The 26972-nt window shown below is 38.7% G+C and overlaps 1 protein-coding gene across 3 annotated transcripts in view; it reads left to right on the forward strand.

The window, feature by feature from the left end:
• The window catches only part of WDR70 (WD repeat domain 70), a 309011-nt gene that overhangs the window by 101495 nt on the left and 180544 nt on the right, over positions 1-26972 (forward strand). For all 3 annotated transcript variants that reach the window (XM_036848060.1, XM_036848058.1, XM_036848059.1), the window contains 2 exons: positions 2855-3008; positions 22829-22905. In XM_036848060.1, the coding sequence (XP_036703955.1) occupies positions 2855-3008; positions 22829-22905 (231 nt within the window). The remainder of the gene's footprint in view (positions 1-2854; positions 3009-22828; positions 22906-26972) is intronic.

The raw sequence follows: 26972 nt of genomic DNA on the forward strand, positions 1-26972 counted from the left end.
TGCAAATTTCAGATGCTTTCATATCACATTACCATTGTTAGAGGTATATTGAAAGATATATTGTATATGATCATCACTGCTTTGAAATTACAGAAGTTATCAGACCTGCCTCTAGGCCTAGTTACTTGATACATTAGTGTAGAAACTCCATATTATGTCACAAATTTAAAAAAATATATATTTTTATAGTTATTTCTTCATGAATGATTTCCATGGTATGTCTGGTGTGGTTTTTTAATGTGTTTAAAAACATGCTAAAAAGGGCTCCATAGACTTCAGACTATAAATAGTCCAGGCCAAAAAAGTGGTTCTGTACAGAATAAGTCAGATTGTGTCATTTCTCAGCTCAAATGCTCTAGTGGGTTTCCTCTCATTTCTTCTAGAGAGAGTAAAACCAAGGTCCTTTTGGTGCCTACCTGGCCCTCCATGATCTGCACCACCCCACTGCTGCTTCTGACCTTATCTCCAACTCCTGTTCTTTTTGCTCATTCTACAGCCACATTGGGAACATACCAAGTATTCTCTTGCTGCAGGTCCTTTCTAGTAACTGTTCCCTCTTCTTGGAATACTCTTCCTGAAAATATCTCCATAACCTACTACCTCAGTTACCTGATAAACTATTCAGTCACTACTTCCTGACCACTCCACTTAAATATTTATTCCTGCCCCCTTGGTACCTACTATCTGCCTTCTCCATTCTGTTTTTCCCTGTACACTTATCACAGTCTTTCATATTATGTATTTTACATATTTATTAGCTTAGTATTGATTTTAGGAGGGGGTCTTACCATAGGCCTCTGTTACTGGCGGGTTGGACCTTCAGCAATAGTTAGGTCAACTTTGGAGAGTTGTTGTCATTCCCATGCATAACTTTCATCCCTGCTAGCACCACTGTTTCATTTATGAGCCTATTGCATTAAGAGTGGAGTGGATGATGACAAAAGCTAGCTAATGTCAACTGAACTGGCCAACTAACTTTGTCTGCATGGTTATTCATTGCCTCTTTTAAGGTTGATGCTCTCTGGGGTTAACGTGTGATACAAAGAGCTTCATTTTTGGTGTCCACTTTCATATGTCTGTCTATGTGGATCTTCCCCACATCTCCTTTTCAGTCTCTCCTGATCTTTTCTAGGTTTTATCTCTCATCTCCTGGAGAGAGTGTTTCTCACCAATGTAGTTTAGACATTTTGCTCACCTGATATAGTTAACATGCTGTCATGGAGATCATGGACCAGCATGAATTTCTTTGGATTGTCCAGGTGATCCAGGTCCCTTGGGACTATTTTAAGACAAAGGACTAGAAAATTAACATAGCCCTGGTTCAAGCATGTAAATGTATGCTGCTGTTGATTTACATACGAATGTCAACTGCTTTTGGTCTTCCTTCCTAATAGAAGTAGAAACACCTGCTTTACGGGATCAGTGACTGCATAGCACTTACCTGACAGAGAGCAATAACCCTGTCTTTATATGCTGCTAAATGGGCCCTCCGGCTTTCAGTCTGTAGTCTTTAATTAGTGATTAATCATCCTCAGCCTTTCATTGTCTTTTTTTTTTTTGCGCTGACTGCCCCTAGCAATAGCTACCCAGTTCCATAGTCCTTTCAATTACTTCTTTTCCTGTACCTCTCAAATGCCTGAAGTATTTCACCAGCCAGTGCTTTCCCTTTGACCAACAGTTTTAGCAGTTGCATTTGCACTGCTGCAGCTTATCAGGGACTATGTACCACCAGAGATGGGGTCCTCATTGCTAACCAGTCAGTGACTGACACCACTGGAGTGGACTTCTTAGGTCTACTTTTGCTACCAAGTCTCTCAGGTTAGGTTCCCGCCAAACATTTTGAAGCTTCAGGATTTGCATGTAGGAGGTTTGTTGAGGAGTGCTTCTGGGATCAACCCCTAGGAGAGAAGGTGCAGGGAAGCAGCATTAGGAAGATGGAGGAACTGAATTGCCAGGTAGTTGCAACAGCAGCCTCAGCTGATTCCCACAGGGAGATCTGAAGCTGGAGTAACCCTTCTGAGATATTCCCGATTGAAACAGAGGGCTGGACCATTTTACTGCACATTGACCAGTCATTGACTGTGGGACGCTTTGGGATGGTAACATAGCCTTGGATGAGGGAGTTCTCTGCAACTCAGGGAAATTCCTGAGGGTTTAGTTGTAAGCCACCAGCAGGCCAAATCCTGGAAGCTTGGGGGAATGAGTACTTCAGTCCTGAAAGGATCCATCTGGGTGGCACACCATAGCATTCACTACAGCCACAATGGCAAGATCACTTTCAGTGGGGTGGTGAGGGTGGAAAGGATACTACAGTGCTAGAGAAATAAGGAAGGAGATGAAAACTTGTTTAGATAGCTTAGCTGTGAACGGGAGGAGAGAGGGGGAGAGTAGTCAGAAGTTACTGAGGAGACTGGAAAGGGGTGGGATCCAGGATATAGGTAGTAGATATGCCTGGGGGAGGAAGAGGTTCATTTTCACCGTTGTAATCAAACGGAAGAAGCAAGAGAGGTGTTCAGAAGCAGATACATTTATAACAGTAATCAGAGGACGTTGAGGCAGTTCTTATATGTTTCTTCTGGGAAAGAGCAGGAAGAATCAGCAGCTACAGAGGGGGAGTTGTTTGGGTTGAAGATTTAAGGCGAGTAGAGAAGATTTTAATAGATTGTGTGGAGAGTGGGAGGAGAGCTTAACAGGGTAGGCACTGGTGTTGAGGGCCCATTTGAGGTTGATGTTCCTGATTTTGTAGAATTAACAATTTGTGGAGTTGTGTGACTTTTTTTCTGACAGTGCTTAATAAGTGAAAGTATAAACATGCTCAGTGTCTTACCAGACTGTCTTTTTTTTTTTTTCATAGCCATCAGATCAAGTCATTACAGTACAGTAACACAGGAGACATGATTCTTGTTGTATCTGGAAGCTCTCAGGCCAAAGTGATTGACAGAGATGGTTTTGAAGTAATGGAGTGTATAAAAGGAGACCAGTATATTGTAGATATGGCCAACACCAAGGTAAGTATGACACAGAATATTTTAGTGAGTTTAATTAATTCAGTACACATTTACTAACAACTTGTTGGTGCTGCCATAATTTACCCCAAAAGTTAATGTCTTTTTAAAAATAATTTATTATTTCTTGCTATTTTGTGCATTGACCAGGAAGTTCTGCTTCATAGTGTCAGCTGGGGCACTAGGATAGTTGTAAAGTCCAAAATGGGCTCACTCTGATGGTTTACAGCTGGTGCTCTCACCAGTGGCATTTCTTTCTCTCTTCCTCTTTCCCCTGCCCCTTCTGTCTCTCTCTCTCTCTCTCTCTCATACACACACACACACACACACACACACACACACACACACACACACACACACACGTTCTCTCCCTCCAACCCTGCCCCCTTTCTCCTTCCACATGTCTAGTTTGGGCTTTCTCACAGTGTGGTAGACACTTAGTGTGGTTTGACTTGCTGCTTGGTGACTAGGTTCCATGAAGGATGAACATGGGAACTTCAGATTCCTTAAGGTCTGGTGTTGAGTCTTACACAGCATCATAGGACCAGCCCAAACTCGGGGAGAGAGGAGATAGACTTCACCCTTTGGTGGGTGAATGGCAAGATCACATTGTAAAGTATCATGTGGGTTGGGAGATATGAATGCAGCCATCTTTTGAAATACAGTCTACCACAAACCTACTATGTACTAGGCTTTAGGACAAGAATGAAAGGGGGTCTCATCAATCTTTTTATGTAAAGGCTTTTAGTGGTATAATAATATTTTAAAATTAATGTATATTAAATATCAATTAACTATAGTCCCAATAATGCTATGAAACTTAATGGCTTATTTATAATTGCTAACATATATATGGGTTGGCTGCTCTTGCCTGGGCTTGGCTCCAAGCTGCAGGTAGAGTGTAGGTTTGTTCCGTGTGACTCTGTTCCTCCTTGTACCAACAGACTACCTGAGGGCATGTTTTTCTTATGGTGATGGCAGAAATACAAGAAGGAAACTCCAACTCTGAAAGCATATTTCAAACCATTGCTCATATCATGTCCACGAACATTCCACTGACCAAAGCAAGTCACATGACCATGAGTAACATCTGGTCTGTAGTGAGAGGAACTGCAGTACCACATGTCAGAGGTTGTGGATACAGGGAGGGGTGATGGATTGGGAACAATAATGCAATTTTTAATTTAGTGACCACACTGTGCAGCACTTTGTGCATTCTGGATTTTAAAAGGTTTTTATTATGCATTATATCAAGTCTACCACTGTATGAGTGGAAATTAAGACTTTATGTAGTTTTTATATGTTGTAATACTTCTCTAAGTAAATCTCTCCTATACGTAAATAAAAACGATTTAAAGATATGTTAAAGTGTCAGGGCATATGGTTGATGTAGAATTTTGAGCCTTCATTTGAATTCTGATTTTCACTCTTTCTTCCCCTCCTATCTAGTACCTTCTTCTAGTACCTTTGGGTTGTGCCTAAGTCAACGTCTTACATGAGATTTGATTGTCTAAGAAAATACACTCGATCCTCATTATTTGTGGTTTCTGTATTTGCAAGCTCACCTACTTGCTAAAACTTTTTTGTAACCCCAGAATCAATACTCACAGCACTTTCATGGTAATTTCCAGACACGCGTCTGGCACAGAGTGGCAAAAAAGCATTTGAGCAAGGCGATGCTCCACCTTCTTGTTTCAGTTCTCATGCTGTAATCAAGTGTCCTTTTGGGTCTATTTAGTGCTACATTTTTCTTATTTTTGTGCTTTTTGTTGGTGATCTTGCTGTTTAAAATGGCCCCCAGGGCTGAATTGCTGTAGTCCTGTCAAGTGTTACCTAAGTTCAAGAAAGTCTTTGATGTGCCTTATAGAGAAAATACATGTGTTAGATAAGCTTCATTCAGGAAAGAGTTATAGTGCTGTTGGCTATGAGTTCATTGTTAATGACTCAACTATATATGTTAAATAAAAGATGTCCTTAAACACAAACATACATAAAACAAAGTTATGTATTGATTGGTTGACAAAAATGTGACCAGAGACTTGCAGTAATCTAATCCTGTATTTGATAATTCAGTGTTTGCAGAACTCTGTAGACCGTAACTGCTGCGAGTAATGAGAATTGACTGTAATCTATTTTAGGTGCTGTAGTTGAGCTATTGGAATAAATTAATACAGTGTGTTTCAAACTGCCCTCTGCTGAAGCCTAGTGAAATGCCTCTTAATCCTAATGAGATCACAGTCTCATGCCTTTCCTTTTGTTTATTGACTGTTTATTGAGTGTCCAGTGTGTGTTAGACGATTCAAACAGCATTCAAATATAATTTAAACATAATGCTATATGCAATTATATTGTAGTGGTGGTTTGAATAGTGTTTTTTTCCCCCCACGTATTTCACTAGAGTTTCTCTCCCCTCATCTTAAAATCATTGCCCTGAGGATTCCACCAAAGATGTTGTTTTGAGGGTGATGGTGATAAGGAAATAAAGCAGATAGGGCTCCAGATCAATCTCCCTATCTTAAACTCAAATAGTTCTGTTTTTATCTGTTTTATTTGAAGATTTTGGGAATCTAAAACTTTATTTAAACAATGGGTTTGTGGAAATGAAAGCTTTAAAAACTCTTATTTAACTTATTCTTTTTTAGTTTATGGCTACCATAGACAATTTTGCTTAACTAATATGAGGAAGAGAAGTTTTTGCCAGTTTCTAAGCTCTTAATGATTTCAGCCGCTCAGGGCTTCTTACATTATAAAAAGACTAAGACTTTGTGGATTTAGGTTTTAGCCAAGAAAGTTTCAAGAAGAAAGAAATCTGGTTGGTTCTGTATCTGGCTGTTTCTGCAGTTTCAGAAATATATATATATTTATTTCAGAAATATATATATACATTTATATAAATATATATATATTACATATAGTAAGATTATTGGGAAAGTAGGACGAGGGTGGATAAACAAATCTATGTAGAAATGTAGGAAATTAAAGTATTAAGTTAATTACCAATATGCAAAAAACAACTGTATATTGTAACTAAATATTATAACTCTCCCAATCTTGTCTAATATTATCTCTACTTTGATTTCAAAATCATGGTTAATATTTACTCTCTCCATTTTCCAGAAGCAAATATAATTAACTATTTGTTTAGGAAACATTACTTGTAACTTTATTGTAGTCTTTGGCTTGAGTGATGGGTTTTAGAAATGCAAGAATTATTATTTGAAAGAAGCAGATTTCATGGGATACTTTTTCTTAACTTCTAAGCTTCTTTTCTGATTCCAAGAGTAATTATTAACTTGTGGCTTTACTGGAAAGTTCAACAAGTAGGACATTAAAGGAAACTATTAAATATATCTAATCTATTATGATAAAATATTATGTACTTCAAACATAAACAGGCCTTTCTAATTATATTATTAAATTGTTATATCGTTAGATTTTTATCTCTAATCTTTGTGTCTCTGTGTGTATGTGTATATTTCTTTTTAATGTGTACCTATAGTGGTACAGAATTTTTTTTTCTGTTACATACTGCAACACAATGCATTACAGGGAGAGTATTTACATTTATACCTTTTAAAAATAGTTTATTGGGTTTCTAAGAGTAATTCTTATTGACTATTAAAAATTTGGAAAATAAAGAAAGAAAAAATACTCATAATTCTGCTACCCAAATATAATCACTATTAAGATGTCAATTTCTGTATTTTTTCCTTTATGCATCTGAAAAACATTTTTTCTGATCACACCAGAACCTTTACATCAGTTATTGTTTGGAGGCACATTTTCCATGTTCTGCAGTCTTGGGATTGTATGCCAGTGCCTCAGGGCCTGTAGTGGGGTGGAATGAGAGGCCTTAGAGTGTGAGTGAGGGGCAGCAGTCCTCCTCCTTCAGCCAGAGAAGTTCCAGTTTTGTCTGTTTTATGTGTTGGAGTTCTCTATAAGTTATCCTTTGAAAATCAGGTTCTGCTATGTCTTTATTTTTTTTTATTTTTTTAAATATTTTATTTATTTATTTATTTATGGCTGTGTTGGGTCTTCGTTTCTGTGTGAGGGCTTTCTCTAGTTGCGGCAAGCGGGGGCCACTCTTCATCGCGGTGCGCGGGCCTCTCACTATCGCGGCCTCTCCTGTTGCGGAGCACAGGCTCCAGACACGCAGGCTCAGTAGTTGTGGCTCACGGGCCCAGTTGCTCCGTGGCATGTGGGATCCTCCCAGACCAGGGCGCGAACCCGTGTCCCCTGCATTGGCAGGCAGACTCTCAACCACTGCGCCACCAGGGAAGCCCTCTGCTATGTCTTTAAAATATGAAGGTCACTGATCTGGGGTTCATGGGATTTATTGGTTATATTATGTGGGAAAATGGGGCATTACTTCTTCAGGTTTAAGTCATTAGGAAAGTAGGACAAGGATAAACAGGAATCAGCCCTTAAACCGTTCAAAAGCATGCTTTAAAAACTGTAGTTACATTGTCATCTAAAACTTATTTATTCTAAACAAGAATGTTAGTACATTACTTCCAATCAGAGAGTGTTTTTCTTTTTTTTCTGTTCTTTTTTTTCTGACCGCGCCCTGCGGCATGTGGGATCTTAGTTCTCGACCAAGGATCAAACCTGCGCCCCCTGCAGTGGAAGTGCGGAGTCTTAACCACTGGACCGCCAGGGAAGTCCCAGAGAGTGTTTTTCCCTATTACTTTAAACTCTTAGACACATCCTTTGCCTTCAGCCTTTTTCTTTTTCAACATTAAAACAGTTCTGTGCCATTTATTTCATAATTACTTGGCTAAAGTGGGAGGGGACAGGCTCAGGGGACACCAGAATTCTTGAATATTTTAGTGGGCCATCTCTCTGTGAGTGTACTTTAATTATGGAGATTAGAAGCTTTATAAAGAATTCTGGGAAAAAGGTATTTTCAAATGCTGTATTTATATTTGAATAGTACATGTAGTTATTCTGATATCCAGCCACTCCAGAAAATTGCCCTTATTATTTGGAGATGAAGTATTTTAGGCATGTCCTTTTAATGGTAAATATTGTTTCGTAGGAGTAAAATATTGTAAACTGTGAATTCTAGGTATATTTTTATTTCCTTAAGCATTTGTAACTGATGGTTTTAACTGCAAATATAAACTCTAAAAAATGCAGTGATTTAAAGTACATTGTGTTTCTTTGCAATTTCTGAATATTTCCAGAGCTTTTTATCTGATAGAAACTCCATAACACTGGTTTATATCCTTTTGACATATCCCCATCATTTGGGGGGTACTTTCTTACATTCTGGCACAAGAAAAGTTCCTGGCTCACCTTGTACTTTTCTGTTCTGATTTCTCTAGGATTCCGTGGCTCTTTTGAATAGGGAATTCTGTTTACAAATCAGCATCTGGGCACTGGACATGTTCATTGCTGCTGAGGTGTTAATGCTTCTAGACTCTTTCAGAAGACAGAGCTGGGGCTGGGAGGATAAACCAACCAACCAAAAAATAAAATATATTAAAAAATCATGAGTTCACCCTGATATATCCAATGCTAATCCAACTTCCTAGCCTTTCCCCATTCCATATTTGTATTTCACTTCTCCAGTGAGAAACTTGGCCTCCAACATCACCAGTATATTTTCTCATTTCTTCAATGGTATAGTCCATAGAAAGTAATTTCAGAATTGCTACACACACAGTCCTTGTAGGAAGAATTCTAAGAAGGCACCCAAGGTTCTCTGCCCCTCCCCTTGAGTGTGGATGTGACCAATGACTATGATGAGATACTTCTGTGATGAGGTTATATTGTCTGGCACAGTTGTCTTTAAGAAAGGAAGATTATCTTCAGTGCATCCTGCCTAATCAGATGAGCCCTTAAAAGGGATTGGGCTCTTCCTGGCAAAAAAGGATTTTAAAATTCGAGGGATTTGACTCAAGGGGGATTCTCTGTTCAAGGCTTTGAAGATGCAGGCAGAACCTGAGTGATGAAGTTGGATGCATAGCTATAGCCAAGGAGATTTCCAAGCAAAATGTTGAAAGTACTGCCTGGTTTCTTCTTGCTACTTATAATAAAATATGAGAGAAAAAAGGTAAACTGAGAGAAGTCTTGTCAAAAAGGAACTAGTACTAGATGATTTAGTTAATTTTGAACCTATCCAGATGGCAAAGAATGTTAAAATGAAGAAATTGCTTCTGAAAGTGTGGCATAGAGGAAGAAGCGCAGGGTGTGGCTATATAACCTTTTGCTAAAACCTCAGAAAGATCAAAAGGTCAGAACATTCAGTCACACTAAAGACTCTTTCAGGAAATGAAGCATGTGCCTCACAGATTTTCTCAAACAAACCAGGTGACCTCTAGGAAGCTTAAGGAGATTATTTCTTAGCCATTTCAGCAAGGGCTATGGATAAAGAAGGGATATTTTTTTTCCCCTATTCTTTTTTTTTAAAATTTTTATTGGAGTATAGTTGACTTACAATGTGTTAGTTTCAGGTGTACAGCAAAGTGAATCAGTTGCACATATACATATATCTACTCTTTTTTAGATTCTTTTCACATATAGGCCATTACAGAGTATTGAGTAGAGTTCCCTGTGTTATATAGTAGGTCCTTATTAGTTATCTATTTTATATATGGTAGTGTGTATATGTCAAGAAGAGATTGTTTTTGCAAAGATTTTGGGGCATGGCTTTGTCGAATTCAGATTCAACAAGAGAAAGGTTTTCATTTGCTGGCTTTGAAGGTGAAGGAATCCATGTGGCAAGGACACAGCCTCTAGATGCTGAGAGCAGCCCCCAGCTGACAGATGCAATGAAATAGGCATCTTAGTCCTGCACCCACAGGAAGTTGGATTCTGCCAGCAACCTGAATGAACTTGGAAACAAATGCTTCCCCAGAGCCTCCAGAAGGAAGCCCTACCGACATCCTGATTTTAGTCTATGAGACCCTGAGCAGAAAATTCAGACTTCTGGATTGTGACTGGACTTCTGACCCCCAAAACTGTTAGCTAATAAATTGGAGTTGTTTTAAGACCCTAAGTTTGTGGTAATTTGTTACACAGCAATAGAAAACTAACACAGTTCTGCAAATACCAAACATACTAAGTAATTATCAAAGTCCCCGAGGAGGTGGTAGTGGTAGAGATCAAACATAAGAGCAGGAATTAGCTTTGAGTGGGAGGAGGGAATTTATTTACACTGGGAATGGAGGGATAAGGATGGGCTCATGTGCAGGTACGTTTATAGGTGGTGAGCCTTAGATAGGCAGTTGAAGGTATCACCATGTAGTCACAGGGTCATTTCCTGGTTTTGTGTTAGGAGATGTTGGGATGAGGCCTTATGTAGGACAGTGAAGGCTTAGAATAGCTATTGATGGCGTGAGAGAAAAATTGTTGGAAGAATTGTGGGAGCATTAATGGCCACCAAATCTAAATTTGTAGATAGTCATTCGGCACGTTCGTATGATATCCCTGAGTCTATTCATGAGCCCGAGGTGTTTGAATGGAGTACAATGATGAGGAGGAGGGAGTTATTCCATAATAAAAGTTGTTCATTATAGGTACAGCAAAAGGACACTCAGGTTTATGCTGAGTGATTGGTTGAAATTTAGGATGTTGAAAAGAAAGTTCTTGATTTCAGAAAAGGAACCATCTGTGGACAGAGTTAGCCATAGTTGGGGCTGCTGAAATATCTTAGAAGAGGTCATTGGAGTTGAGTAGATCAAAGAAGAATGAACTGATCTCTTTGATATCTTCAAATGGATTTTAAAATTGCTCGGGAATTAGAAAGATTTGGACTTCAGAGTCCTTGATTCCTAGAAGTAAATGACTAAGAGTGTGATGGATTACAACAGGGGTCAGCAGGCTGTAGCCTGTGGTCCAAATCCAGCCTGCAACCTGTTTTTTGTAAATAAAAGTTTACTGAAACACAGCCATGCCCATTCATTTACTGTTGTCTATGACTGCTTTTGTGCTTACAGCGGTAGAATTTGGGTAGTTGCCTCAAAGACCATGTGGCCAGAAAGCCTAAAATAGTTACTATGTAGTCCGTTAGAGAAGAAGTTTGCCACCTCCCCAGATCAAGCTATGAACGTTTTCTCCAGCAAAATATACAGACACAAAATCTTGCTGGCAACTTCAGGAAGTTTGGTGATTCCTGAAAGCCCCTGAATAGACTTTGGTTAAGAAGAACTTTTGGTTTAAAGCTCAAGGTATATTCCCTGATGCATTTCATCTCTTCATAGGAGTTGCTTCTGTTAGTAAGCTCACCATGCCAAAGACATGGGTACTTTCATTTTTGTGGGTGACAGAGCCTCACTTCATTCAGTGACTACAAATGGTGCTGCGGCGAGGCAGCTATTTTACACCTTTGTCATGAGGCTGCCACAGGGGTATGGACTGACAAGTATTGATCAGCACACCTGTGTGTGTGTGTGTGTGTGTGTGTGCGCACGCGTGTGTGTTAGAGGAAACCAATAGTCGTCATGGTTTGATAATGTCCTCTCTATATGAAAAGTTTAGCATATTATGAGAAACAAATAGATGTTTCATTCTTTCTACTAGGCTCTTTCCAGTTAAGGCTGTTAAATAAAGGAGGGGAAAAAATTTTTTTTTCCAGGGCTGCCTGCCTATGTTTAGATAAAGCAGAAAGAGAGAAAACCTAGTTTATTTGATGAAAAAGTGTTTTAGTCACTGACTCTTCTTGAATAGGTGTCACTTAAAAAATTTTTCCACTAATGTTAGCCGTGGTACTGAATCTGTTTAGTTCCATTTAAGAAACCTTAGTTGAACTTCATTTTTTGTTATGACTAATTTTCGTCACTGTTTTAACACAAGGGTACTTAACATTCCCATTGCCTTTGTCATACTCTTGTCTTTACAAACAAGAAACAACATTCATAGTCTTTTAGATTTCTTCAGTTTAACTTACTGTTTGTGTTCATATTCTGTGTATTCAACAACTAAGGTGACCACATTTTATAATAGTGTTCTATGTAATAGGGATCATCTTCTTTTGGTCCTCTTAGAACTATCCTTTATATTTCAAGATGCTATTTCAACTCTAATCAACAAATATCAGTAGAAGACCTGTTTTCTGGAGCCTGCCTTGAAGACCTGTACGGGCTGGGTCAGCTGTGGGGTTGTTGTTACGGCAAAGCATAGGAAGAGGGATTCTAAGAACTGGACTGAGCAACACCCATTGCGCTGAGAATGGGTGAATCCCTGAGTCTGGGAGTGGGAGCGGAAGATGGGAAACTAGGAACTGACTGGGAGGTAAGCAGGCTCCACATTAGATTAAGAGGCCAGGCGGAGATGTCAGTGGAGGTGGAGCTGAGCTAAGCAGAGTGGGAGAATGAAGGTGTGGAGTAGTGTGCAAGATTGAGGAAGCCAAGGCAGTTTAGGATCTAAGTCCTTGAAGGTAGGGCATGTCTTGGGGTTATTGGGGTGTTCTGTTGCAAATCATGAGCTGTTTTCCCAGAGGCAGATATTTAATGGGGTGAAACTAGATCAGGTACCTATTTACTGCTTGGTATTAGAAATTCTTTTTTTTTCTTAAATAAGCAAAGACTGGCAAATTTCTATTTTGGAAAGAGATTAATGGGATCCCTGACAGTCCTGTGATTTTACCCTATGAGCCAGTTTAATTACTGTCTTTTAGTACCTTTGGTGCACAGAATTGAGGGGAACCTAACTCACTTATCTGTTCATGGCGCCCACCCATCATGCCATTCATATCTGGTGGTCAGTTCTCATAATACTGTAACTCTCAGCAGTGTTTGACACAGTTGATTATTCTCTCCTTCTTGAAATGTCTTCTTTACTTCCCCCTTTCCCTCTCATTGCACATCTGTTCCATTGGCAAAACATGTTTTACCTACAAAGCTTTATGAATAAAGCTGCTATTAACATTGACATGTAGATAATTTTGAAATTGGAAAGTGTGAATCCTTCAACTTTGTTCCTTCTTTTCATGATTATTTTTAAAAATTAATTTATTTATTTTTGGCTGCATTAGGTCTTCATTGCTGCGTGCAGGCTTTCTCTAGTTGCGGCAAGTGGGGGGCTACTCTTCATTGCGGTGCACGGGCTTCTCATTTCAGTGGCTTCTCTTGCTGCGGAGCACAGGCTCTAGGCACACGGGCTTCAGTAGTTGTGGCACACAGGCTCAGTAGTTGTGGCTCGCGGGCTCTAGAGCACAGGCTCAGTAGTTGTGGCACACGGGCTTAGTTGCTTTGTGCCATGTGGGATGTTCCCGGACCAGGGCTCGAACCCGTGTCCCCTGCGTTGGCAGGAGGATTCTTAACCACTGCGCCACCAGGAAGGTCCTCATGATTATTCTTAAATTAATATTTCTTGAAATAATAAAATAATAAGAATAAAATAATAAGTATTCTTGAAATAATAAAATGATTCTTGAAATTTTTTGTTATTCTTTTAATTTCCATGTGAATTAGTTCTCTTAGTTTTCTTTCATCTTAGAATGTCTTTATTTCACCTTCACTTCTGAAGTACATTTTCTGTACATTTAACTTGACAGTATTTTTCTCTCAGTACTTTAAAAGTGTTGTTTCACTGTCTTCTGGCTTTCATTAGTTTGTTTTTTGTTTTTAGTTCATTTTGTTTGGCATTCACTGAGGTTCTTAGATCTGTAAGTTTACATTTTTCACCACTTTGGGGAAATTTTTAGCCATTATTTCTTCAAAAATTTTTTGCACCTATCTCTCCTCTTTCTGAATCTTATATAACATGAATACTAAATCTTTTGATATTGTCTAATATTATTGTGTCTGCTCATTTTTTCCCTATTCTTTTTTCTTCCTATGGTTTAGATTGAATTATTTCTATTGACTTGTCTTCAAGTTCACTGACTCTGTCCTTTGCTGTATCCATTCTACTATTGGGCCCCTCCAGTGAATTTTTAATTTCCATTATTGTATTTTTCAGTACAACCATTTAAAAAAATTAGTCTGTTTTTCTTTGCTGAGCATGTCTATCTTTGCATTTGTTTCAAAAGTGTTTGCTTTCCCTTTTTGTATCATGATTGTAAACACTGATTTAAAGTAATTTTCTGAGAATTCTAACATTTGGATCATCTTGTGGTTGGCATCTTTTGTCTTATTTCTTGAGAGCTGGTTAGATTTTCCTGGTTCTTTGTATGTTAAATTTTGGATTGTATCCTTGACACTTTGAATACTGTGTTATGAGATTCTGACTCCTGTCTAAAACTTCTGGAGAATGCTAGAGGTTTTTTTTTGCTTATGTGAATATGTGGTTTCTTTTTAGCTGACAGTCAGTTTGATTAGTTTGAGACTGTATGTCCTGACCTGACTTCTGTGAGCTGTTTTTACTTCCAGTATTGGTTTAATTTCCAAAGCCTTTATACCTCTGTATGCTATTCTGGTTTGTCTCGTGTGTGTTACCCAGGAGTCTGTGTGGAACCTTGATGGTAGTCTGCACCATCTTGAGATCTCAGTGCTTTTCTTCAGTTGATTCTCACAGGTTTTACATATATGTACCTCAGGAGTGAGCTCAGGACTTTTTGTACAGATTTAGATGATATTTTTCTCTAGCTTTCTTATTTCTTAAGCCCATAATTTTCCCTTTCCCCTCTGTTTTCGGAAGTTTTCTGTTCTGGTGTTCTTGCTGGAAAACCAGAGACTTACTCTTTTTGTGCTATGTAGCAGTTCCTATAACTGGGTATGCCTCTGAGCAAAGCTGGAATGGGATGGGGAAATCAAGTTTTACCTACCCCTCAGCAGCTGCTTCTATGAGTTGGTGGGAAAATAGAGTGCTGCTAGTCTGTGTTGGCATTATCCCAATGTAAAGCATAGAGCATCAGAAGGGTTCTGTCCTACAAATGCTACTGTATGGTTGGAAGGCTTAGGCTTACTTTGTTGCTAATGTTGGCCTAGTAGAGGGCATGGAACATCAAAAGTGTTCTACCCCATTGAGGTTGCTGTCCTTGCTGCTTTTGGGTCAGGGGAGGAGATGCCATGCTTCTTTGTTGCTGGCCCTTCCCTGGTGTAGGGTCAGGAGAGCCCATAGATATCCTCCCCGAAGGGCTTCTCCTGTCACTAGGGAGAGGGCAGTTACTGTTTTGTTGCTGGCAGTCATCTGCTGTAATCGCCTCACAGGGCCACTGCAGCTGGTTGGGAGGATGAGAAGTGCCACCTCAGAGCCACTGCTTGCCTGGTGTGAAAAGGAGGCAGTCAGTAGTTCTTTGGCCTGTAAAGGCTACTTCCATTTCTGGTACCAGCACTGAGGGGAGACCGGCAGCTTTGTTCCTTGTGCTTGCCTGGCATAGGGTAGGTCAGGTCACAAGAGCTTTGTCTCCCAGGTCCTTCACTACTCTCCCTACCCACCACCCCTACCCTCTGGAGATTGCAACCTTTTCTTGGAACCCCGTCTATCTGCTCTTGCTCTCAGTTGTCAATGTGGGCTGCCCCAGAGCCTATGTTGGGAAGTGAGAAGGCAAAAAACATCCCCAGGAAACTCATCACCTCACTGCTCCTTGGGACCTGGGTTCTGTATCCTTTTTGCTTGATCTTATCTACTATTCAGTGTCTTCTGCCAGTAACTTTTAAAATTTTGTTCAGAACTTATTGTAATCAGATGGAGTGATAGGATGGAATGTGTATATTCCATCTGGAGTGAAACTGGAACCTCCTGTAAAATATATTTTAATTCACTGCAGTTCCCTGATAAAAATTATGAGCGAGGATTTCAGTACCTGTTCTTGCAGCAGAAGCTTACTCTATTTGATTGATGTGTAATGAGAATGCTGGAAGGGGTGAATGACACTTGATGTGAAATGCAGGAACAATGCCCCCAAACCATGCTACAAACCTGGTTTGCTGATAAAATCGTGATGGTCACTGCCAGACATTGAATGTCACAGACTGTACCACTGCTACTGAAGAGCAGGGAACTCTGTCTTGCAGGAGATGCAGTACTGCTGTCCTTAAGGAGAGTCCTCAGGTCTGAATGTTGTGTCTCCCCCAAGTTCATATGTTGAAATCCTAACCCCAACGTGATGTTACTAGGAGGTGATGCCTTTAGGTGATTAGGTCATGAAGGCAGGACTCTCATGAATGGGTTTAGTGCCCTTATGAAAGTGGACAGAGAAACTTCTCTTTCTCCTTCACCATGTGAGGTTATAGCAGAAAGACCGCATCTGTGAATTAGGAAGTTCGGACACTAAAACTGCCTTGATCTTGAACTTCCCAGCCTCCAGCACTATGAGAAATAAATGTTTGTTGTTTATAAGCCACTCAGTTTATGGTATTTTTGTTGTAGCAGCCTGAACGGATGAGATAGAAAGAGGGTATCCTCATTGTCTTTGAGTCACAGCTCAAAATGAATGTCATGGCTAGAGCTCAATTGCATTTCCTGTGTCATATCTGTAAGGGAGGGTGGCAAAGTCGGCATCTGACTTTTTGCTTCTCTATGAGAGGTAGCCTCTGTCTTCTACGAAGAGTCATTTTTGGGGCAAATTCCCTGAACACAGATTGAGGTTCATGTTCTCCATGGCCAGAAAGAATGGCATGTATTTATACAGTCACCCCATTCACACAGCTGCTCAGATCACAGGCACTGGCTTCATCTGTTATTATAGCCCAGATCCAATTCTTTAGGGAATCCTATTGTCTCTGTCTTTAAAATATATCCCAAATCTTCTCACTTCTGAACACTTTCTTGCTGTTCCCTAGTCCAGGCCACTGTCAATTTTCACATGAATCACATCAATATCTTCCCAGTTGACCCTCTTAATTCCTCTTTTGTTTTTGCAGCAGACTTTTCTTCACAGAGCAGCCAGAATATATTTTTTAAGGTATTTATTTTGATGTAATTTCAAATTTACAGAAAAGTTGTAAAATCAGTACACAGCTTCTTTATACCCCATTTTCAGATTTACCAATTGCTAACATTTCACCCCATTGCTTTATCTCCCCCTCATCTCTTCCTCCCTTCCTCCCTCAACTAATATACACTCTCCCTCCCCTCTCCCTCCTTTCCTCCCACCTCACTTATACACCCCCCCAAACACTCACACACATATTATGTATGTGTGTTTAATTTCCCCCAACTTTTGAAAAGAAGTTGCAAACATCATGCTCCTTTGCTCTTAAATTCTTTAGTGTGGTGTTCCTAATAACATTACATTTTCTTATATAACCATGAATTTAATGTTGATAAAATACTATTATCTAATCCATAGTCGATAGTTTCATCAGTTATCTTAATGATCTTGTTCCTAATTATTTTCTCACCAGTTCAATCATCATGCCTTTTTGTCTCCTTTAATTCGGAATAGTTTCTCTGCCTCCCCCCCTTTTTTTACTTTGATATTTGTGAAGACTGTAAGCCTTTTACTTTGTAAAATGTAGAATTCAATTTTGCCTGTTTTTTCTCATAATTAGAGTCAGGGTATGCATTTCTAGAAAGATTGACCCACAAATGATATTGTACCCTCCTTACTTCCTCATATCAGAAAGTACATGATGTCAGTTGCATCCCAGTATTGATGATGTAAACTTGGATCACTTGTTAAGATGGAGCCTACCAGATTTCTTCTTCACTATAAAGTTACTATTATCTCTTTGTCATTATTAAGCCATTTGCAGGGAGATTTTGAGACCATGCAATTACCCTGTGTATTATCAGACTTTCCTCCATTAGTTTTAGCATCCATTGATGGTTCTTGTCTGAATCAGGTATTACTGTCATGATTGCAAACTGATGATTTTTCTAACTCTATAATTTATATTATATTTATTAGTATTCTGTAAGGAAGAGCTTTCTCTTATTTATTTCTTTATTATATTAATATGCATTCAAGGGTTCTTATTTTAGTCAGTGGTTTATAATCCATTACTTTATTTATTTTGATGCCCTAATTGTCCCAGGTTTAGCTGGTGGAAGCCTCTCCAACCTGCATTTTATCTTTTTAGCATATCCCTGTCATTTTTGAAACACTTTCTTATTTTTTTAGCATAACCAAATATTCTATGTTCATCTTGTACTTTTCCTACCTCAGACCCCAAAACAATAATTTCTCCAAGGAGCCCTGGTTCCTTTAGTGGAGAATGATATTTAGAAACCAGGATATCTGTGCTATGTTTGCTGAGGTGTCATTGTTTCTAGACGTTTGCAGCATATAAAGCTAGAGAATAATTTACAAATGTACATTTACCCTTAAATTTACATCTACCTATTAAAAACCATGAGTTCATATTGATATCCCCAGTTTCAGTCAAACACCACAAAGTTCATTCTAGTCTTCCCCTTTTTCACTTTAGTAACTCCCTTCTCCAACAGTGAGAAACTCGACTCCCATTATCTTCAACATATTTCCTCAAATATTGCTTAAATCTTCATTGTACTGAAAGCAGTTTCAGAATTGTTAATGCATACCATTGCAAAAAAAGACGCAGATATATTAACTGGAATGCAGTATTTATTTACCGTTCTTTTGGTCTTTAGACTGAGAGTATATATTAGTAGTTTCCCAGGACTACTGTAACAGATTACCACACACCTGGTAGCTTAAAACACGGAAATTTTTTCTTCCACAATTTTGGAGGCCAGAAGTCTGAAATCAAGGTATTGGCATGGCCACGCTCCCCCCAACGGCTCTGGAGGAATCGTTCCTCGCCTCTTCTAGCCTCTGGTGACTCTAGGCATCCTTGTGGCCGCGAAACTCCAGTCTCTGCTTCCATCTTCACAGAGCCTTCTCCTCTTTGTGTCTTCTCCTCTTCTCTCTCTTATAAGGATACTTGAGGATACTTGTTATCAAATTTAGGGCTGACCCAGATAATTCAGAGTGACCTTATCTTGAAATGCTTAATTATATCTGAAAATATTCTTTTTCCAAATAAGGTCCATTCACAGGTTCCAGTGATTAGGACGTGGACATATCTTTTGGGGGGGCCAACATTCAACCCACTATAGGGTGTATAGTTACTTGCGTTATTACCCGTTGTTTATTCTTTCAGTGTATTTGTTATTCATTTGAAATACAGTAGGGTTCATTTATTTCAGTTTATATTGTTTTAGGTTTTTTCCCATCCTTATTTGTTTATTTATGAATATGTAAAACATTAACACAGGGTCAAGAATCAAATAAGAAGTTAATAGATATGGTATTACGAATTACGGTGACTGTTATCAAGGAAATGGACAGGTACTCTGGTAGAGAAGAACAGAATGGGCCATATTCACTTAGATAGAGGGCCAGGCAATACTCATTTAAGTAAGTGGCATGTAAGCTGAGATTGAAAGAGTGAGAAGAAGCCAGTCACGTAAAAGTGGAAAAAGAGCTTTCCAGCAGATGGAAAAGCACGTGTAAAGGCCCCGATGTGGGGAAAGAGTCACATGTATGGGAGGAAATGAAAGAAGACCAGGGAGGTGTGTGCATTCTGGGCAAGAAGGAGCACAAAGTTAGTGAGGCTGTAAAGAAAGCAGGGGCTGGAAGATGTAAGCTTGTGTACACTGTGGAAAGACATTGGAAAGCCAGTGGAAGATAAAAAGCAGTGGCATTTTTAGAAGTATATTTTTAAAGGATGATATTGTTTGCTTTTTTGGGGGGGGGAGAGTTTACCTTAAACTTTATTTTTTAAATTTTTTTGTATTTTATTTTATTTTTTTTATACAGCAGGCTCTTATTAGTTTATCTATTTTATACATATTAGTGTATATACGTCAATCCCAATCTCCCAATTTATCCCCTCCTCCCCCCACTTTCCCCCCTTGGTGTCCATATGTTTGTCCTCTAAATTTGTGTCTCTATTTTATTGATTGCTTTGTGGAGCACATTACACAAGAGTAAAAGTAGAGAGACTAGTCACAGGCCTGTTGCAGTACATAATAACTGATGTAGAGACACGAGATAATGTTGGTTCATATAAGAGTTGTAGTAGTGAAAAAGGAGAAAAGTGGATAGATTTGAGATGTGTTTTGGGTTGAACTGACAGGACTAGCTAGTGGATTGAATCTGGGTGGGTAGAGAGAAGAGAGTTTAGGGGTTATTGGAGTCTTTAAGGATTACTTCCATGTTTGTAGCTTTAGCAACTAGGAAAGAAGTTTATTGCAAATGAAGTGGGCAGTAAGAATCAAGATTTCCCTATTGGGCCTATTATGTTTGAAATGCTTATGACATGCAAGTGGAGATGTCCATCAAGTTGATAGTTGAATATACAAGTCTTGAGCTCGGGAGAGGAAAGTGGAATCTCAAACTTCCTATCTAGTCCCTCCAGGCACTACTTCAGTCCATTCTTTCCTATTGCAGGAAGAGATTGCAGATCTCTGGTCCCTATTTGTACCTTTTTAACATGAACAGAATGTCAGGAGTTGGCCAGATACTATTTGAGGCATTGTGGGCAGCTGGGACCAGAGATGGGTCTCCAGGCCCATGTGTGGGTACTCCAGTTCCAATTCAGTCTTTCCAGAGAGCTACAGTTATTTTCCTTCTAAGTCATTTAAATATGCACATTTTACTACTTTTAGTTTAGCTTTATTCTGGACCCTTTCAGAATAAGAGGCCTTGCCATTATTATACTAAAAAGTATTAGGTTCTTTTCTGCCCCATCTGAACCTGACTTATAGTATGAGACCACTATAACTTACTTTGCTACCTAGGAGGGAATTGTGTGTGTGTGTGTGTGTATGTGTGTGTTTATGTTTGAAATATATACTCTGTGATTGATTTGGTATGTATGTCAGTTTTTATACCAACATCACAGTGTTTTTTTTTTTCCTATGACAACAGCCTTTATTTATTTATTTATTTATTTCTTGAAACATCTTTATTGGAGTATAATTGCTTTACAATGGTGTGTTAGTTTCTGCTTTATAACAAAGTGAATCAGTTATACATATACATATGTTCCCATATGTCTTCCCTCTTGCATCTCCCTCCCTCCCACCCTCCCTATCCCACCCCTCTAGGTGGTCACAAAGCACCGAGCTGATCTTCCTGTGCTGTGCGGCTGAGAGAGTGGCATGGACATACATACACTACCAAATGTAAAATAGATAGCTAGTGGGAAGCAGCCGCATAGCACAGTGTTTTAATTGCAGTGTTTTTGCGGAGCCAGAGGAATCAGGCTCCCTGACTTCAGACTATACTACAAAGCTACAGTAATCAAGACAGTATGCTACTGGCACAAAAACAGAAATATAGATCAATGAAGCAGGATAGAAAGCCCAGAGATAAACCCACACACATATGGTCACTTTATCTTTGACAAAGGAGGCAAGAATATACAAAGGAGAAAATTCAGCCTCTTCAATAAGTGGTGCTGGGAAAACTGGACAGCTACATGTAAAAGAATGAAATTAGAACGCTTTCTAACACCATACACAAAAATAAACTCAAAATGGATTAAAGACCTAAATGTAAGGCCAGACACTATCAAACTCTTAGAGGAAAACATAGGCAGAACACTCTATGACATACATCAGAGCAAGATCCTTTTTGACCCACCTCCTAGAGAAATGGAAATAAAAACAAAAATAAACAAATGGGAGCTTATGAAACTTAAAAGCTTTTGCACAGCAAAGGAAACTATGAACAAGGTGAAAAGACAGCCCTCAGAATGGGAGAAAATATTTGACCTAGCAATCCCACTACTGGGCATATACCCTAAGAAAACCATAATTCAAAAAGATACATGCCACAATGTTCATTGAAGCACTATTTACAATAGCCAGGACATGGAAGCAACCTAAATGTCCATTGACAGATGAATGGATAAAGAAGATGTGGCACATATATACAATGGAATATTACTCAGCCATAAAAAGGAACAAAATTGAGTTATTTGTAGTGAGGTGGATGGACCTAGAGTCTGTCATACAGAGTGAAGTAAGTCAGAAAGAGAAAAACAAATACTGTATGCTAATGCACATGTATGGAATCTAAAAAAACGGTACTGATGAACCTACTGGCAGGGCAGGAATACAGACGCAGACGTAGAGGACAGACTTGAGGACACGGTGGGGGAAGGGTAAGCTGGGACAAAGCGAGAGAGTGGCATGGACATATATACACTACCAAATGTAAAATGGATGGCTAGTGGGAAGCTGCTGCATAGCACAGGGAGATCAACTCGATGCTTTGTGATGACCTAGAGGGGTGGGAAAGGGAGGGTGGGAGGGAGGCTCAAGAGGGAGGGCATATGGGGATATATGTATACATATAGCTGATTCACTTTGTTATAAAGCAGAAACTAATACAACATTATAAAGCAATTATACTCCAATAAAGATAAAAATAAATAAATAAAATAAAATAATTACAGTGTTTTTGTATTATGCTCCATACTGAGTAGGGCTAATCTTCCTGAATCATTTTAAAGATGTTTTTATTTTCTCACCTATTTATTCTTACAGATGTATTGTAGAATTAAGATTGTTGACACATTTTAAAGAAGGGATTTTTTTTTTCCCCATCCTCTTGCTTTTGCCATGGTTACTTGTAAGTACTTTCTATTCTCCTTAATTCTTTTCCACTGATTTTTTTTTCCCCATTGTCTTTCTTATTGTGGTTTGTCTTTTTACTTCGTTCCTAAAGAGAGGCTGTCATTTTCCCCTCTCTTTCTTTTTAAGCACCTGTTATATGTAAGCACTGTACTAATTCCTGTGCAGGAGGGGTTACACGGTGAATTAAAATTAAAATAAAGTGAAATAAACAAAGCATATTATGAAATAAAACTGAAATAAAATAATATCAGTTTGTAATTAAAATAGTGTGCCTTGGGGAGGACTAAACAGTTTTACTTTTAAGCATAATATGTCAGCTTTTGGTCAGTTTGTTTATTTTTACATTTTTAAAAGATTTTTTTTCCTTTTTTTTTAAGGGTCATACAGCAATGCTTCATACTGGCTCATGGCATCCCAAAATAAAGGGAGAATTTGTGACTTGCTCAAATGATGCGTGAGTATTGTTGATAATTCATCTAATACATTCATATATTTCAGTATTTTCTTTAACCTTTATATATTGTAGCAATCTTGCCAGTAAAGTAAGAGATAGAATATTAGGAATCCTAATGTTTATATAGTCTTGTTCTGAACTTTACCTTGAATTTAGCTGACAGAATAAAGTTTGCTTAAATAAATATGGAAGCTATGAAAATGAGAGTTGGAAGAAATTCAAGTAGAGTTTATTAGGGAGCACAGTGGATCAGATTGATGCTGTTAAGTGGACTCAAATGACTTTAAACTTTGTTACTTTTTATAGTAAAGGCTGATTTCCATCTGAATCTAATAGCTTATATAAATTTGTTGTTTAAATGATGGTTTTTTGGAAGTAACAACTGAAAAAATTGATTTAATGGTTATTCAGATTCTTTTTAAAAAAAATTAATTAATTAATTTATGTATTTGTCTCTGTTGGGTCTTTGTTGTTGCGTGTGGGGTTTCTCTAGTTGCGGCGAGTGGGGGCTACTCTTCGTTGCAGTGCACGGTTTTCTCAGTGCGGTGGATTCTCTTGTTGCGGAGCACGGGCTCTAGGTGCGTGGGCTTCAGTAGTTGTGGCCTGCGGGCTCAGTAGTTGTGGCTCGTGGGCTCTATAGAGCGCAGGCTCAGTAGTTGTAGCACACGGGCTTTGTTGCTCCGTGGCATGTGGGATCTTCCCGGATCAGGGCTCGAACCTGTGTCCCCTGCATTGGCAGGCGGATTCTTAACCACTGCCCACCAGGGAAGTCCCTATTCAGATTCTTTTGCATTATATTTGTTGGCTTAGGATTCAAGAGTATTACAGGGAGTATCTGAGCAACTTTTTCCTGAATTGTTATATTGTATGATTCATTTTTAGTATTTACAGTAGTTCACAAGAATGAGTTATTTGTAATATTACAGAGAAAATTACAATGAAAAATCTTATAAATGAAAATATAAAGATGGTATTATTTAGGTGAAACACATATTTTATTTTATTTAATTATTTATTTTTCATAAGTCTTTATTGGAGTATAATTGTTTCACAATACCGTGTTAGTTTCTGTTGCACAACAAAGCAAATCAGCCATATGCACACCCGTGTCCCCATATCCCTTCCCCCTTGATCCTCCCTCCCATCTTCCCTATCCTACCCCTCTAGGTCATTGCAGAGCACCGAGCTGATCTCCCTGTGCTATGCTGCTGCTTCTCAACAGCCAGCTATTTCACATTAGGTAGTGTATATATGTCGATGCTACTCTCACTTCGCCCCAGCTTCGCCCCCCCATCCCATGTCATCAAGTCCATTCTCTATGTCTACCTCTTTATTCCTGCCCTGCAACTAGGTTCATCAGTACCTTTTTTTTTTTTTCAGGTTCCATATATATGCATTAGCATACAGTATTTGTTTTTCTCTTTCTGACTTACTTAACTCTTTATGACAGACTCTAAGTCCATCCACCTCACTACAAATAACTCAATTTCATTTCCTTTTATGGCTGAGTAATATTCCATTGTATATATGTGCCACATCTTCTTCATCCATTCATCTGTCGATGAACACTTAGGTTGCTTCCATGTCCTGGCTACTGTAAAGAGAGCTGCAGTGAACATTGTGGTACATGACTCTTTGAATTATGGTTTTCTCAGGGTATATGCCCAGTAGTGGGATTGCTGGGTCATATGGTAGTTGTATTTTTAGTTTTTTAAGGAACCTCCATACTGTTCTCCATAGTGGCTGTATCAATTTACATTCCCACCAACAGTGCAAGAGGGTTCCCTTTTCTCCACACCCTCTCCAGCATTTATTGTTCGTAGATTTTTTTGATGATGGCCATTCTGACTGGTGTGAGGTGATACCTCATTGTGGTTTTGACTTGCATTTCTCTAATGATTAGTGATGTTGAGCATCCTTTCATGTGTTTGTTGGCAACCTGTATGTCTTCTATGGAGAAATGTCCATTTAGATCTTCTGCCCATTTTTGGATTGGGTTGTTTGTTTTTTTGATATTGAGCTGCATGAGTTGCTTGTACCTTTTGGAGATTAATCCTTTGTCAGTTGCTTCGTTTGCAAATATTTTCTCCCATTCTGAGAGTTGTCTTTTCGTCTTGTTTATGGTTTCCTTTGCTGTGCAAAAGCTTTTAAGTTTCATTAGGTCACGCTTCTTTTTGTTTTTATTTCCCTTTCTCTAGGAGGTGGGTCAAAAAGGATCTTGCTGTGATGTATGTCCTAGAGTGTTCTGCCTATGTTTTCCTCTAAGAGTTTTATCGTGTCTGGCCTTACATTTAGGTCTTTAATCCATTTTGAGTTTATTTTTGTGTATGGTGTTAGGGAGTGTTCTAATTTCATTCTTTTACAAGGAGCTGTCCAGTTTTCCCAGCACCACTTATTGAAGAGGCTGTCTTTTCTCCATTGTATATTCTTGCCTCCTTTATCAAAGATAAGGTGATCATACGTATGTGGGTTTATTCTGGGTTTCCTATCCTCTTCCATTGATCTATATTTCCGTTTTTGTGCCAATACCATACTGTCCTGATTACTGTAGCTTTGTAGTATACTCTGAAGTCCAGGAGCCTGATTCCTCCAGCTCTGTCTTTCTTTCTCAAGACTGCTTTGGCTATTCGGGATCTTTTGTGTTTCCATACAAATTGTGAAATTTTTTCTTCTGGTTCTGTGAAAAATGCCATTGTTAGTTTGATAGGGATTGCATTGAATCTGTAGATTGCTTTGGGTAGTAGAGTCATTTTCACAATTTTAATTCTTCCAATCCAAGAACATGGTATATCTCTCCATCTTTTGTATCATCTTTCATTTCTTTCATCAGTGTCTTATAGTTTTCTGCAGACAGGTCTTTTGTCTCCTTAGGTAGGTTTATTCCTAGGTATTTTATTCTTTTTGTTGCAGTGGTAAATTGGAGTGTTTCCTTAATTTCTCTTTCAGATTTTTCGTCATTAGTGTATAGGAATGCAAGAAATTTCTGTGCATTAATTATGTATCCTGCTACTTTACCAAATTCATTGATTAGCTCTACTAGTTTTCTGGTAACATCTTTAGGATTCTCTATGTATAGTATCATGTCATCTGCAAACAGTGACAGTTTTACTTCTTCTTTTCTGATTTGGATTCCTCTTATTTCTTTTTCCTTTCTAATTGCTGTGGCTAAAACTTCCAAAACTATGTTGAATAATAGTGGTGAGAGTGGGCAACCTTGTCTTGTTCCTGATCCTAGTGGAAAAGGTTTCTGTTTTTCACCATTGAGAACAATGTTGGCTGTGGGTTTGTCATATATGGCGTTTATTATGTTGAGATGAGTTCCCTCTATGCCTACTTTCTGGAGAGTTTTTATCATAAATGGGTGTTGAATTTTGTCAAAAGCTTTTTCTGCATCTGTTGAGATGATCATATGATTTTTCTCCTTCAATTTGTTAATATGGTATATCACATTGATTGATTTGCATATATTGAAGAATCCTTGCATTCCTGGGATAAACCCCACTTGATCATGGTGTATGATCCTTTTAATGTGCTGTTGGATTCTGTTTGCTGGTATTTTGTTGAGGATTTTTGCATCTGTGTTCATCAGTGATATTGGCCTGGAGTTTTCTTTTTTTGTGACATCTTTGTCTGGTTTGGGTATCAGGGTGGTGGTGGCCTCGTTGAATGAGTTTGGGAGTGTTCCTCCCTCTGCTGTATTTTGGAGGAGTTTGAGAAGGATAGGTGTTAGCTCTTCTGTAAATGTTTGATAGAAGTCGCCTGTGTAGCCATGTGGTCCTGGGCTTTTGTTTGTTGGAAGATTTTTAATCACACTTTCAATTTGAGTGCTTGTGATTGGTCTGTTTATATTTTCTGTTTCTTCCTGTTTCAGTCTCAGAAGGTTGTGCTTTTCTAAGAATTTGTCCATTTCTTCCAGGTTGTCCATTTTATTGGCATAGAGTTGCTTGTAGTAATCTCTCATGATCCTTTGTATTTCTGCAGTGTCAATTGTTACGTCTCCTTTTTTTATTTCTAATTCTGTTGATTTGAGTCTTCTCCCTTTTTTTCTTGATGAGTCTGGCTAATGG

This window comes from Balaenoptera musculus, chromosome 3, assembly GCF_009873245.2.
Source record: "Balaenoptera musculus isolate JJ_BM4_2016_0621 chromosome 3, mBalMus1.pri.v3, whole genome shotgun sequence".
NCBI lineage: Eukaryota > Metazoa > Chordata > Mammalia > Artiodactyla > Balaenopteridae > Balaenoptera > Balaenoptera musculus.